Genomic DNA, 15,786 nt, shown 5'->3' on the forward strand with positions numbered 1-15,786 from the left:
CTCATGGATACTACTAGTTGGAATTGTTTCCACTGCACCACAATGGAAACTCCCCAGGCTGGAATTTTGATTGAGACTGCATTCACTCTACGGACCAAGTTGGGAGAAACTGACATCTTGGCAATATTTAGTCTTCCTATCCATGATCATGGAATATCTCCCCTTTCAACTTTACTTAAGAAGATTTCTGTCCTATTTTACCTGGCATTGCCACATGCCTTTAAAAATTAAATTAAATCTTTTATTTAAAAATAACTGTAAATCACATTCATTTGCAAGAAATAATGAGAATAAATCCCTTTACCTTGAAAGGGAAAATGTATCCTTTACCTTGTTTCTTATGATGATAACATCTTGCAAAACTGTGGCACAATAACACAATCAGGAAATTAACATTAACCATCAGAATACAGAACATTCCTATTAGCAAAAGGATCCTTCAAGTTGCTTTTTATAAAGTCATACCTTTTTTCCACCCACCCCCACCTCTTCTTTAATACCTGGAAATTACGGATCTGTTTTCCATTTCTATAACTTTTTTCATTTCTAGAATACTATATAAATGAGGTTCTATGGTATGTAACCTTTGGAGAATGGCTTTTTGTACCTCAGCACAATTCTCTGGAGATTCATCCAGGTCGCTGCATTTAAGAGTGGATCATTTCTTTTTACTGCTATGTAGTATTCCACGATACAGATGTACCGTGTCTACTTAATATTCACCCACTAAAGGGCCTTTGGGTTGTTTCCACTTTTTGGCTATTATGAGTAATTCTGCTAAAAACATTCGGGTTTTCATGTGAAAAGAGGTGTTCTTCATTTCTCTGGGATAAATGCCCAGGATTACAACTCCTGGGTTGTATGGTAGCTGCATGTTTATTTTTTCAAGAAATTGCCTGTGGCTGTCCTATTTTACATTCTCATCACCAGTATAGGACTGATGCAGTGTCTCTGCATTCTTGCCATCATTTCATGTTGCCACTTAAAAAAAAACCTATTCTGATAAGTATGTAACAATATCTCATTGTGGTTTTAACTTGCATTTCCCTAATAGCTAGTGATATTAAGGACATTTTCATGTATTTATTTGCCATCTGTGTATCTTCTTTGATAAAGTATCTGTTCAGGTTTTTTGTTCATTTTCTAATTAGATTGTCTTTTTTAATTGCAGATTTTTAAAAGTTCTTAATATAGATCCCAGTCCTTTATCAGATATGTGGTTTGCAAATATTTTCTCTTATCAATCTAGGTGTTTATCCCTCTGCCAATACCACAATTTTGACTAACGTTATATGTCTTGATATCAGGTATACTGATTCCTTCTACTCTATTTCTCTTTTTAAAATATTACATATTTTTTACATACAAATGATTTTAATCAAACCTGCATTTTCCATGAGTAACAATCTCAAACTGCTCTATTTCTTTTCAGAATTGTTTTAGGTATTCCATGGCTTATGCATTTCCATATAAATCTTGAAATAATCTACTTTTAATCTATTAAAAAAACTTGCTGGAATTTTGAGTGAAAAAGCTATAAATCAATTTGGGCCCAGATTTTTGCCCCCTTGGCTCCTAAAATATTGAAATCAGAGGATCCTTAACTGAGAAATCAGAGCATCCCAAAATAAAATACCTAAAAACACGATCAGACAATGATCTAGACCAACCACACCTCCCTAAGATTAATCTCACAACTCTTTTCCTTAAATATGAACAACATCAAAAAACAACAAAAAGATTACAATAAATCTTAGAAAAGTCTCTAACATGAAATATAGTGACAAAAACAAAATAGAAAACAGTAATTTGGAAAGAACTGAGACCATACGAGGAGACGAAAACCTGCCCCTGAAGAGTCTATTTATATGCTTAGAGATAAAAGAGAAGATACTGCATCTGAGAATCAGGGACAGGCTACTTTAAAAAAAAAAAAAAACTCAAGGAATAAAAATATTTCAGAAAAAAATGGCAAAAGAGAAAAAAAGAGATTTATAAAGTACTCAGTGAGTTGGAAAATAAGTTTTGCTAACTCTCCCAGAAAGTAGGGCAAATGGGTAAAGAGAGGAAAACAGGAAGTCTCATATCTGAATAATACATACATATACGTCTTTTAAAAACAATAAAAAAATAAACTTTAAAAACTATCTTTGCAGGGAATTCCCTTTGTGGTACAGTGGAAATGAATCTGACTAGTATCCATCAGGATGTGGGTTCAATCCCTGGCCTCACTCAGTGGGTTAAGGATCCAGTGTTGCAGTGAGCTGTGGTGTAGGTCACAGACAAAACTCAGATCCCATGTTGCTGTGGCTGTGGTGTAGGCCAGCAGCTTTAGCTCCAATTCGACCTATAGCCTGGGAACTTCCATATGCCTCACGTGTAGCCCTAAAAAGCAAAAAAACAAAAAACAAACAAAAGCAACCAAAAAAGGAAAAAAACTATCTTTGCAAAAAGTCTATATTCTCCAAACTATAGTCAAGCAGGCTTTTTTTTTTTAAACAATCCTGGGATTCAATTAATTCAGGTATTTATTCATGGAGTAAAATATACCAAATTTCCACTACACATCAGTAGTAACGTTGGACATGGATAAGGAGATGAAAGACATCCTCTATACCACCTGAAATTTTGTTTCAAATATTAAAATAGAAAAATAAAAACACAATGAAATAAACACTCTGATAAAAGTATATTCAAAAAATACTATAGAAACACAGAAGAACTATATCTAACCAAATAAATGCTAGGAACTTCCAACAAATGCTTTAAGGAAGAAATGGAGATTCAAAGGAGTTTCTGAGATCAACTACATGTTCACAAAAAGGAGAAAAGGATGCTTTAGGCAGAAAGCAGAACATTGACAAAAGATGTGAAGTAATAGGTGAGCATATGTTCACTTATTTATTCATTAAATTAACATTGTTCAGATCCTAACCACATGTTAGACCTTAGAGTGGTGAAATCAGTGTCCCTTCCCTAAAAGCAGTCCTATCTTGCTAACAATAGAAGCACGAAAGAGGAACATCACAGTTAGACAAAGATGCCAAGATAGGCTCCCTACATGAGGATGACATTGAAGAATAAGGAAGAATGAGCCAGATATCATACTATAAAAAGACACAAACTATATATGATAAGATGCAGATGATTAAGACAACATATACACAAATAAGGACCAGGTTTAAAATGAAGGAAAGAATGTAAGGTAACAAATATGTCATAGTGGCATTTTGAAATGTCATTAGAAAATAGATCAGAAAAAATTCAAGTGGCAAGGATCTTGAAAACTACTTCCAAATACACAGGAAAATAAAAAAAAACAGATAAAAAGGATTACAGTAAACATAAAATACATACAGAAATAACTAGTGCCCTTGAAGAAGAGAATAGAAGAAAAAGGCAAGAACCAATAGTAAATGATATAATAGAAGAAATGTTTTTCTTACAATAAATAAAACTCTAAATCTGTAAACAAAAGTAGCCACCATGTGCCAAGGAAAAATAAATGAAGAGACACAATATTGCAAAACTCCTGAGGGGAAAAATAAAGCCTTCTATAGGCAGTCAAACAGAACAAATTAAGTTATTCACCAACAGAAAAAAAAATCAAGCCAGCTTGAGTGGTCTATGAGTAACACTGTACCAAACTGGGGAAGAAGAACACCTAAATCTTGAGAGGGAATATCTGCGTCTCAGGAATTTTATACCCAAATAAGTCATTCCCTGCTTATGTGTGAAATCAAAAGAAGGACATTTTAAGATATATAAAGGCTCCTAAAGTATAAGACCCACAACTTTTTCCTGAAATTAAAAAGACGATAAAGTCTTGCTGCTTTAAGTGTGGTCCTTGGACAAGCAGCATTGACATCACCTAAGAATTTGTTAGAAATGAAAGCTCTTGGGCTCCACCCCAGACCTACTGAATGAAAGTTTATATTTTAACAAGATCCCTAGGTTATTCATATGTGCATTAAAATTCCAGAAGCACAGCTCAAAACATATCCTTGCCAACAAAGTGTTGATTCAAAATGAAGAACTTCAAATACTGACAATGAACACTGAAATAATATATGCACACAAACACAATTAAATTTCGAGGATGGTTTGAAATATGATTATGAAAGAATAGATATAAAGGGAACAAATGATGCCAAGAAACTGAGTATAAAATCCCAAATTATAATAACAAAACTCCAACAAAAGACAATGAAGAAGAAAAGCATAAAATATGCATCAGCTTACAAATAGAAATTAAAAGAAACTAATATTTTATTATTGGTATTGATAGCAATAAAGCAAATATTAAAGATGGTTTTCAAACATCTTAAATTTAACCATCAGTAATATAAAAACAGAACATATATAATTTTCAAACCCAAAGGTACAATTTCAGCAAAAAAAAAAAAAAAAAAAAAGAAAGAAAAGAAAGGAAAGATTTTAAATAGAGATGGTAATTCAGGCATATATATTGAACTCCTTTCCCCTTAAAAGATGCCCAGTGAAATGACCAACAAAGTATAATAATAGGTTAACATCTAAATCATAGCTGGACATTCACAGAAACTATCCACAAGTCATAAACTTCAATATGTGTGTGAGCAAGACATAAATGGTTCACAAATACACTATTAATTTATATAAAAGAGAAGCCTTTCTTTGAAACAAGAACAGATTCACAGGAGAATCCATCAATACTCACTAAATCAAAGTGACACAAAATGATGTAGCCAGGACTCCTGGCAAGCAATGGCTAGTATAAGACAAAAATGTAGAGGCACCTAAGATCCCACTGTATAGGGGTCCCTGTGAAACACAAAGTGCCTGTATGGATTGGGGTACCCTGAAAGGGTTAAGTGAAGTGCAGGTACTGCAGAGACTACCTCTAAATAAAGGAAAGCCACAAAAATCACATAAAAGAAACTCATTAGCAAAAAGGCAATGTTCCTCTCCACAAATGCCTTCAGTTGGAGCCTCCCATTCATTCTCCATACGGATACAAAACTTCCATCAATCTAAAGCAACAATTCCTACCCAAACAGAAGAAAGGCATTTTACCACAGAGAGTGATAAGTAAATTAATAAGGAACTTGATAAAATACTGATTATAACCTAGATCCCTAATATTTGAAGTATAGGGACTTGGAGATAAACACACACACACACACACACACACACAAACACACACTATTCATACAGATACATATGTAGATATAAACATATGTAGATTTTTTAAAAACCGCTCATTGATTGTTTTCAGCCAATTTTTCTCTAATTGTGCATTAAGGTCTATGAATTTCCCTGTAAGGATGGAATTAGGTATATCTTTCAAGTTTTGATATATTGTATTTTCTGATCATGCTTCTTTCCTTAAGTTTCTACTTTGATATTAGTACAGTTGCACCAATTTTCCTGTAATTAGTGTCACATTATATCTTTTTTACCATGCTTTTATTTTCAGTCTTTCAGTGCTCTTATATTTAAGGTTCATCTCTAGTAAACAGCATGTTTTAGTCTAACAATCTTTATCTTTTAACTAGAGTACTTAGTCCATTTACATCTAATGTAAAAACATATTTGGGAGTTCAAATCTACTATCTTATCATTTGTTTTCTATTTGTCACTATTGCTCTATGTTCCTTTTTCTCTCCTTTCTTGAGTTCTCTGGAATCAAACATTTTATTAGTATTCTATTTCTTCCTATAACAGGTTAGTTATATAATTCTTTTTATTATGCCTTTAATGGTAACCCTAGAAATTACAACATGCATCCTTGACTTTGAAAAATCAAATGTGAACTAGTTATTTTTACAATTTCCTGGACAATTTGAAGACATTATAACACTTTAACTCCATTTACTCCTTTCCCAAATTTTATGTCGTTTCCTTTTTTTTTTTAATTCCACATACATTTTAACCTCAAGAAACATTACCATTATCCCTTTAAATAATTACTATTGATTTGTATATGTTCTAAATTCCTATTAATTTCTTCTGGCATTTCCCATCCTCCATGTATGGTCATTTTGCTTCTACCTGAAGAACTCCCTTTAGCACAAGCCAAATAGTAAAGTTTTAGTTTGTCAAAAAAAAAAATCTTTATCTCACCTTAACATTTGAAGGATAATTTTGCTAGGTAGAGGATTCTATTGTAATGGTTATTTTCTTTCAAGATATCAGACAGATAATTTCATTATCTTCTAATGAGAAGAGAGCAATCAACACTATCTTTGCTCCTTTGAAGATAACGTGTCTTTTCTCTCTGTCTTCTTTTAAGATTTTACCATGATGTGTTTATGCATATTTATTCTGTCTGAAACTCTGCAGAGTTTCTTGAATTTGTGGCTTTGTATCTTTTTGGTATTCCAAAAGTAATAACTTTGGGAATTTTGGAAAATTCTTGATTACTATTTCTTCAAATAGTGCTTCTACCTTATTCTCCATCTCTCTTTTCCTTTTAGAACTCCAATTATACATGATTTAGAACTTTTCACCTTGTTTCACAGATCCTTATTTTATGTTGTGTTTTTTCCCCTCTATAATTTAGCCTGGATATTTCTATAAATGCATACGCTCTTCTGCTGATTCTGATCTACTATGGTAATCCATAATTTTAATTATCATTTGTTTCTGTTATCCAAGTCCCATGAGGAGTTCCCACTAGGGCTCAGTGGTAACGGACCCAACTAGTATCCATGAGGAAGTGGATTCAATCCCTTGCCTCACTCAGTGGGTTAAAGGATCCAGCATTGCCATGGCTATGGCATAGGCTGGAGGGTACATCTCTGATTCAACCCCTAGCCTGGGAACTTCCATATGCCACAGGTGCAGCTCTAAAAAAGACCAAAAAAAATTCCCATATAATTTAATTTTATGGATTCTAGTTCTCCTGTGAAATCCTATTTGTCATCTATTTGTGTAAACATTTATTACAAGGTTTTTGTTTTGTTTTTTAACACAGGTCCAATAAATCTAGTACCTATTTCTATCATCTGTTTTTCCTCTTGACCTTGCCTCACGGTAAGACTGGAAACGTTTTATTGAATTATTTTATGATCTATCAAAACCTCTATATATGGTTGACTGGTTAACATTTTATTGAATTATTGGCATTATCCATCAAAACCTATATATCTGGCTGATGTCATTTTCTTCCAGGGATTTTTTTTTAAGCTCCTTGGAGGCAGTTGGAATAGCAACAAATTTTATCATTAATATTAGAGCTAAACTAATTCAAGACCGGGTTTCAGTGTCAGTACTATCTTGTCTGTTTAAGATTTTCTCCACCTTTCTCCTAGGGTATAATCCTTCAGAGGTAAAAACTGATCACCTGAGGTGTTTACCATGGCTTTCAACTCCAAGTTTTATGTCCCAGGACTACAAAGACTGCCAATAAATTTGCTTAGTTTCTTAACCACTTAGCATCTGCTGCTTGGCTTCTTTGCTTCTTACTGCTTCAGAGTTCCCGTTGTGGTTCAGCAGGTTAAGAACCCAAAGTAGTCTTCATGAGGATATGGGTTAAATCCCTGGCCTCACTCAGTGGGTTAAGGATCAGCATTGCTGCAAGCTGCAGCAAAGGTCACAGATGTGGCTCAGATACAGTGTTGCTGTGGCTGTGGCAATTCGATCCCAAGCTTGAAAACTTCCACATACCACAGGTGCCACAGTAAAAAGAAAAGAAAAAATATATATATGGCTCAGATAAAGTCATTTTTCCAAATATAGCTTCCTTCATTCCCTCAGGGATCTTGAAATCTCAAGTTCTGATGCCATGATTATGATTTACTTCTCAATTTCCGATTCCCAATTATCCACCATTAGAATGCTAACAACTGTAATAGTTTCATGACATCTAAAATATGGTCCAAAATGAAGTGAGAGAAATAAGGACAAAAGAGTGGATTTTCATAAAGCTACATTAATTAATTTAAAGGCAGACCTTTTACTCTAAGATTATTTCCTATTTTTTCATGTTAAAAGGAAAATATTCTGATTGTAATTCTTTCCTGAAAAGTCTGTGATAGTATACCACAGCTGATTTTGTTGGTTTGTTTTAATTTTTGTCTTCATTTAAACAAATAAAAAATTGGCAACTTATATCAGTTCCAAATATGGTGGGTTTTTTGGGGGGGGCAGTTTACTATTATTTGAAATTCAAAAGTGTAAGAATCAGATTTTTACTGTCACCTACAAATCTACCTCCTTCTTCAATACTGGCCCACTCTGCTTTCTCCTTTGTCTATTGTGCTTTAGGAAAAAAGCCTCTTTCCATTTCCTGCTCCAGCACCTTTAGATATGCAGTCCCCACAGTCTGAATTTTATGTCCCATAACATATCCTTCATATAATTGACTTCCTCTCAGCAGTCAGGTCTCAGCATAGATCTCCAGCACAGGGGACTTCCCTAGAAAGTGTTTATCTACCCCTTGACACAATTTTTAATTACATATAATTTGATTATATACTAGTTTATTGTTTGTCCCCCTAGATTCTAAGAACCATGAGGGCAGACTCTGTGTTAGCTTAATTCACAATTATTAAACATCTTATATATACCAAGGTGTAAAAAGCACCTGGAGCTGGGGACTTAGGCAGGAGGAGGATTTCTGAAGATTTCTTTTAGCAAGCTGAGCCATGACCCTACCTCTCACTCTGCTCTAACAAGAAAGAGAAGAGAGCTGGACTTCAATCTGCTAACCACGAATTGAGAGAAAGAAATTTTTAGGGACACCAGCTGAGGAAAGGGCAAGATGATCAAGTCAGTGGATTATGAATACCATATCTCAAGGGAACTGCAGGCAAGGGATCCCAAGGGCTTGGGAGGAAGGAAGAGAGAGGGTCTTAGAATAATCCATCCGAGTGCTCACAAAAGATGAAGAAGCTGGCTTTGAACCAACAAAATCAGAGGGCACCAATATCTGCTCACTAAAGTCAAAGCAGAATGCTTCTTCTCCTTTTCTTCTCCTCTTGCTCAAATCTCCTTTTCTGAAGGTGCAGAGAAGGTAGAAGAGGCTAAGCAGTTGCCCTTCCTAACCCCAAGTTTTTCCATTAGCAGTTGGCCCCAGTTAGGAAAGAGAAGATACAAAGTCACACACACACACACACACACACACAGAGAGAGAGAGAGAGAGAGAGATCACTTGACGAAATCATATTCCAGACAAAATGAAAATAATTGTAAAAATTTAGAGATTCCGCTGTAGCTCAGCGGCTTAAGAACCCAACTGGTATCCATGGGGAGGTGGGTTCAATTCCTGGTCTCACTCAGTGGGTTAAGGATCTGGCATTGCTGCAAGCTGCAGTGTAGGTCACAGATGTAGCTCAGATCTTGCATTGCTGTGGTTGCAGTGTAGACCGGCAGCGGCAGCTCTGATTTGACCCCTAGCCCGGGAACTTCCATATGCCAAGGGTGCAGCCCTAAAATAATAATAATAATAATTGTAAAAATTAATAAAATACTCAATAAACATGTAAGCATTTTCATTGTGTCATAATCCCAAGATGAAAGTGGTTATTTGTGGTTCTTAGTATATTCCTCTAATGCAAGTATACAACTAACATAAGTATATACCATTTATAAAAAGGAAAAAAAAAAACACAAATAAACCCTACTCTTTTCCCTCTTGAATCTTCCCATTAATTACAAATTGTTCAGATCCCTCAGATTTGGATTAAGGTGCCAAAAATCTCATCTCCCCACGCCAGTCTCCATGCTGGAAAACCTCTCCCTCAAGTGACTGACCAACAGTGAGAAAGAACTTACACCCTACATAAGACCCTCCCTGACCCATGCCAACAGGAGTGCAGCCCTCCTACCACAAGTCTCCCCAAGGTAAATACATCCCAGTACAACACAATATGCATACAGTATGACACACTTAGAGTAACAGGGCTTTGATTCCTCACCAAGTAATAGCGTAGGGGAAAGAGGTATCCCTTTGTCTTTGCAAGAATAACGCCTGGCCTCAGTTCTGCAACCATTTCTTTAGGGTTCAAACCTCTGAGTCAAAACTCGCCTGAAGATCATATCACCAATGCTCCCACCAACAGCCTTCCCATGCTTTCCTGCAAAGGACTCAGTCTTTCTTCTCAAAAGCCATGTCTACCATCACTCATCTGCCCTGCTCTGCGCTGCCTCAAGGAAATGAGATTGCATGTGGTCACTCTTTAATATGCCGTAAAATGGCAACCTTGATGAAATCCAGACCTGAGCCAAACAAAACTTATTCTCCTTGTATTTCTGCTCTACACCTTACACTATTCGGGGAAAGTCAATTTACTCTTTCACTTGACAACATCGCAAAACTGAAGATGGTGCCCATGACCTTGGAGTCTTCTTGTATCCAGAACGGACACATCTGGTTCCTTCCATCTAGGGCTTTTATCTTGAGAGCTCAGGTAAAAATCCTTAGCTGGGATTTAAACTGCCCTATGGGGAATTACCTCCTATTGTTTCAAGAGCAATGATAAGTGTGGGCTTTTTACAACAGTGTGTATATATTTTTAACAAGCTGATATTACATTTTAACAAGTGTTACTTAAAATTATCTAAGATGTGAATTTAGATACTTAGAACTTGCATTACCTTCCTAATCAGTGGGTTGCTCAGAGAAAGGGAACAGAAAATGATTGAAATTGTAACAACTTGAGGGGGGAACACAGAAGACTTGACCTCTTACCCCAAGTCTTGACAATGTGGGGCCAGGGACTTAACTCCCTCAAAGCTCAAAGCATGCAGTGCCCCAGACTGCTGCAAGCTAGGAGTCTCCTGTGGATGGGTATGGCCACACTCACAGAAACGAGGCCATTATTATTTAAATATGGTAACCTGAGCCTGACTAATATTAGATAGAGCCGATGTTATACCACCATCATGGTATCTTCCGATGCCAAGAAGCCAAATTGTCTCCCCAAACCCACTCATCCAAAGGCACTGACGGCCCACAGGGAAGGGGAGGAAAAGCCACTACCCACCTGCCAGTCAAACATCTCCGCAGAGAATACGATGCTCCTCCCCCGCAGGTCCGTGAACAGTCGCTCCAGTCGCCCCAAGCGTCCCAGTTGCTATCTTTGTCCTCATCTGAACGAGTGTTTCTGGAGGTCTGGATAGTGAAAACAATAAATTAGAGACAAAATGCTGGAAATATCCCAAAACCTTCCTCAGTTTTTCCAGTGTCTTATTCTAGGCTGCTCATGAAGACCAGAAATTTCCTAAAAACGCTTTGCTTTGGAATAGCTACATGAAAACATGCACACACGCACACAAAGATAGTTTTATACGAAAGCTAGTGGTAACTGAGTGCCTTTGCACGTTACAAAGGTTTCATCCAAATGGCTTTTAAGCTCAGTCTTAAATTGAAATTTTTTGTTTTGTTTTGTTTTTTGTTTTTTGTTTTTTAGGGCCGCACCCACAGCATAGGGGTCCAATAGGAGCTACAGCTGCTGGACTATACCACAGCCACAGTGACATGGATCCTTAATCCACTGAGTGGAGGCCAGGGATGGAAGCCACAACCTCATGGGTCCTAGTCAGATTCATTTCCAATGCGCCACAATGGGAACTCCTAAGTTAGAAATTTTATCGTTCCCAAATTTAAACAAATTGGCTACCTATAAATCATATTTATTATTGCTTTGTTTTATAGCTTACATAGCAGGGTCCCGGCTTGTACCTAAGACATTCTAACCATATCTGTCACATAGACTGGTGCTAACTCCAAGGGAACTTTTTTGTATGAGGGTTTGTGGAATCTCCCGAGACAGGCTCCACCCCAAGAAAACAAAGTACATAAAGCTCTGGGGTCGAAGATAACAGAGAGAGTTCAATTATGGATACAATTCAGCTTAATTGTCTCTGGACTTGCCACCATTGACTTACATTAGGAAACTCCAGAGAAAAGAGAAGAGGGGGAATTAAAAAATTTATATGTAGATATAGTTTTTAATTTTTTTTTTCTTTTTAGGGCCACACCCACAACATATGGAAGTTGCCAGGCTAGGGGTCAAATCGGAGCTACAGCTGCCGGCCTATGCCACAGCCACAGCAATGCTCAATCTGAGCCATGTCTGTGACCTACACCACAGCTCATGGCAACACCAGATCCTTAACCCACTGAGCCAGGCCAGGGATTGAACCCACATCATCATGGATGCTAGTCGGATTTGTTACTGCTGAGTCACGATGGGAATTCCTATGTATAGATTTAGATAGATATAGATATAGATATAGATATAGATATGAAAAGAAATGATGGGTATTAAAATTTTTTTTGCAAAGAAGTTTAAAGTAGAGGAATAAATGGAGAAACATATCATAGTCATAAATAACCGGACTCAATATTGTAAAACGTTAATTCTCCCCAAATTAATCTATAAATTTATAACAACTCCAATCAAAATCCCATAGGGGATTTTTGGGGACCCATACAAAATGATTATAAAATTCATCAGGTGGAGTAAGTGTCTACAATAGCCAAGGAAAAAACTGTAAAAGAAGGGAAATTAGAGTGAAACTGCCTCAGTGAAAACAGTATAGAACTGGCATAGCAAGAAGCATTTGGATCTATTAAGTATAAATAAAGAAGCGTCCAGAAACAGACCCATGTATGAGTACATAGTATGGCACCACAGGTCAGGGTGAGGAATGGTTTTTTAAAAAGTCATGGATCACTTCTTTACAAAATAGACCAAAATGAATTCTGGATATATTAGAAATTAGTACTTTAAATGCTGAAACCTTAAAATTCTAAAGTTATATATTTTTAAATTAAATTAAATTAAAAATTTTTTAGGGCTGCACCCACGGTATATGGAAATTCCCAGGCCAGGGGATGAACTTGAGTTATAGCTTCCGGCCTATGCCACAGCCACAGTAACGTGGGATCCAAGCTGCACCTACGACCTACACCACGGCTCATGGCAACATTGGATCCTTAAACCCACTGAGCAAGGCCAGAGATCAAACTTGTATCTGCATGGATGCTAGTCAGATTCATTTCCTCTGAGCCACAAGGGGAACTCCCAAAAAAGTTATAGATTAATAGTCACATAGGGGAGTGCCTGCTGTGGTGAAATGGGATCGGCAGTGTCTTGGGAGCACCAGGATACAGGTTTGATCCCCAGCTCAGCACAGTGGGTCAAGGATCTGGCCTTGCCACAGCTGCACCTTAGGTCGTGATTGTGGCTTAGATCTGATTGCTGGCCTGGGAACTCATATGCCATAGGGTGGCCAAAAAAGAAAAAAAAAAAAAAAAAGTCATATAGACTTGATGTGGCAAAGACTGTCCTAAATATATCAATACAAGTAGAAACTATAGGGAGTTCCCACTGTGGCTCAGCAGGTTATGAACCTGACTAGGATCCATGAGGATGCGGGTTCGATCCCTGGCCTGGCTCAGTGGGTTAAGGATCTGGCATTGCCATGAGCTGTGGTGTAAGTCACAGATGTGGCTCAGATCCTGTGTTGCTGTAGCTGTGGCGTAGGCCGGCAATTGCAGCTCCGATTCAACCCCTGGCCTGGGAACTTCCATATGCCACATCTGCGGCTCTGAAAAGCTGAAAGGAAAAAAAAAAAAAAAAAGTAGAAACAATATGGAAAAAGCTGATAGTTTTAACTACATTAAAATAAAAACACACATACAGTTTTAACTACATTAAAATAAAAACACACATAGCATTTTCTACCTATTCACCTATAGATAGTGACATATGCATATGAATATCCACCCAAAATAATGCTCTAATAAAAGTACAAGTATATGGGCTGGAAGAAAACCCAGCCAATTGCTTCTAAGCAAAGAGGGGGCGGGACTAGGGATGAATGTGGTTAGGGAAAGACACAGAAAGAATGCCCACAAATGTTTTATTCCCCTCCCAACTCTCCCGTAAAAGATCTGAAGCAAATATGACACAGCATTAAATTTGATGAAGCCAGATGATGCTATAATGGATGTTAGTTTTATCTGAACTTTTCTGGATTTTGAAATTCCTTTTAAAAAATATTTTTGGGGTAAACGTTGAACATGAGAGAAGAATGTAAGCCTGTATTGTATTTAATACAGGCAAATGTGTACAAGCCTAGGGAAAGAAGTAAAAGGTGAATTAAAGTGTTAGCAGTGGTTACCTGCAGGTGGGAAGACCTGGGTGATTTTAACTTCTTTTGTTTTTGTGTCTCTGCATTTTGTCAAGGGGGTTGTTGTTTTTTTGTTTTGTTTTTTTTCTTCTTAGGGCCACACCTGTAGCAGTATGAAAGTTCCCAGACTAAGTGTCAAATTGGAGTTGCAGCTGCAGGCCTATGTCACAGCCACTGCAATACTGGGTCCAAGCCACATCTGTGACCTACACTGCAGCTTCCAGCAATGCCCCATTCTTAACCCACTGAGCGGGGCCAGGGATCGAACCCGGATCCTCACATATATGATGGTGGGTTCTTAATCTGCTCAGCCACAACAGGAAGGCCCTTTTTTTGTATTTTTTTTTAAGCCAACTCTTGAATATTTTAATTGAAAACCAGCAAGCAAACAAACAAAACCACATCCTGTTGACATACAGAAAAGCTCCAGTCAGACAGGACTTAATAGGTAACTTCTGAGTTGGAGACTAGGAGGGTTTATGAAGGAAACCCTGACACACTAATAAACCAGAGCATGGGACTCAACAGAGATATTGCACAGATTTCCTCAAGCCCTTAGGCCAACTTACCTCACCCAACCAAAAAAAAAAAATTAAATTAAATTAAGACAGGGATCTATAGAAAGGACCTTCAAACGTGAAATGAAGAAATAATGACTGGAAGCAAGGAGGAGGTTTTTCAATAATTTTCACCCACGTCTCACTGGTCAGTGGGTTTCCTGGCTTCTTACCAAGCTACCTATTTATAGCACAGTAAGCAGCCCTACTAGAGGCAATATTTCAGTAACAGTCAAGTGCAAGGAAAAAATAAATATCTGGCAACTGATCAAATCTGTCATTGGGAATAAGTGCTAATTAAACCCATACTATTTACTGCTCTAATTAGACCGCTGTTCGGTTCAATTTTCTACACTAAACGTCACCCAACAGCACCGTGTCCTGTCTATAACTTAGTATAAAATAAAGTTTTAATTCATGAAAAATACAATAAGCAGTTTAATACATTCATCTGGGCTTTTAGGTTGGTAAGTCCAAATCATTTAGGTAAACGTTTAAAATACACACAGCTGAAACTGATTTTTCATTTCGTCACTCGATATACTGATAGGTTGAATGTGAAAAGTTGAAAAACATCATCATATATATTTTAAATGAAAGTTGAGTGTTCTTTGCAATACTGTTTTAATTTGTTTTTATTCCCACTATCCCATCTGTTCAGTTTAGAGTTAGCGTCAGGTTTCTTTCCATAACTTCTCCACCTTTACTTAACAAAAAAAAAAAAAAAAATCTTGATCTTAGAATAACTAAAATAGGCAAGTTATAAACACGGCATTTGGTTCCTCTGCTTACATCAGTAAGATATTTCCCTCCTAAGAAAACAGAGAGAAAAATAGCATCTCAACAGGAGTCCTCGAGTTTTTCTTCTCTCCTTGGGTCATGAAGAGACGGTCATATTTTGCTTTGAAATCCCACTGCTATTTCCTATTAGCCAGTTCTCCTGTCCTCCTCATCATTCTTCTTTTGCCAAAGAGTAGCAATAATAGTCCCAATTTTGGAGTTCCCGTCGTGGCTCAGTGGTTAACGAATCCGACTAGGAACCATGAGGTTGCAGGTTCGATCCCTGGCCTTGCTCAGTGGGTTGACAATCTGGCATTGCCAT

At 37.0% G+C, this 15,786-nt stretch overlaps 1 protein-coding gene across 3 annotated transcripts in view; it reads right to left on the reverse strand.

Annotated features, from left to right (window-relative positions):
* Positions 1–15,786, reverse strand: part of ADAMTSL3 (ADAMTS like 3) — a 357,500-nt gene that overhangs the window by 230,628 nt on the left and 111,086 nt on the right. For all 3 annotated transcript variants that reach the window (XM_021098873.1, XM_021098874.1, XM_021098875.1), the window contains exon 4: positions 10,971–11,098. In XM_021098873.1, the coding sequence (XP_020954532.1) occupies positions 10,971–11,098 (128 nt within the window). The remainder of the gene's footprint in view (positions 1–10,970; positions 11,099–15,786) is intronic.

The sequence above is a fragment of the Sus scrofa genome, chromosome 7 (genome assembly GCF_000003025.6).
Source record: "Sus scrofa isolate TJ Tabasco breed Duroc chromosome 7, Sscrofa11.1, whole genome shotgun sequence".
NCBI lineage: Eukaryota > Metazoa > Chordata > Mammalia > Artiodactyla > Suidae > Sus > Sus scrofa.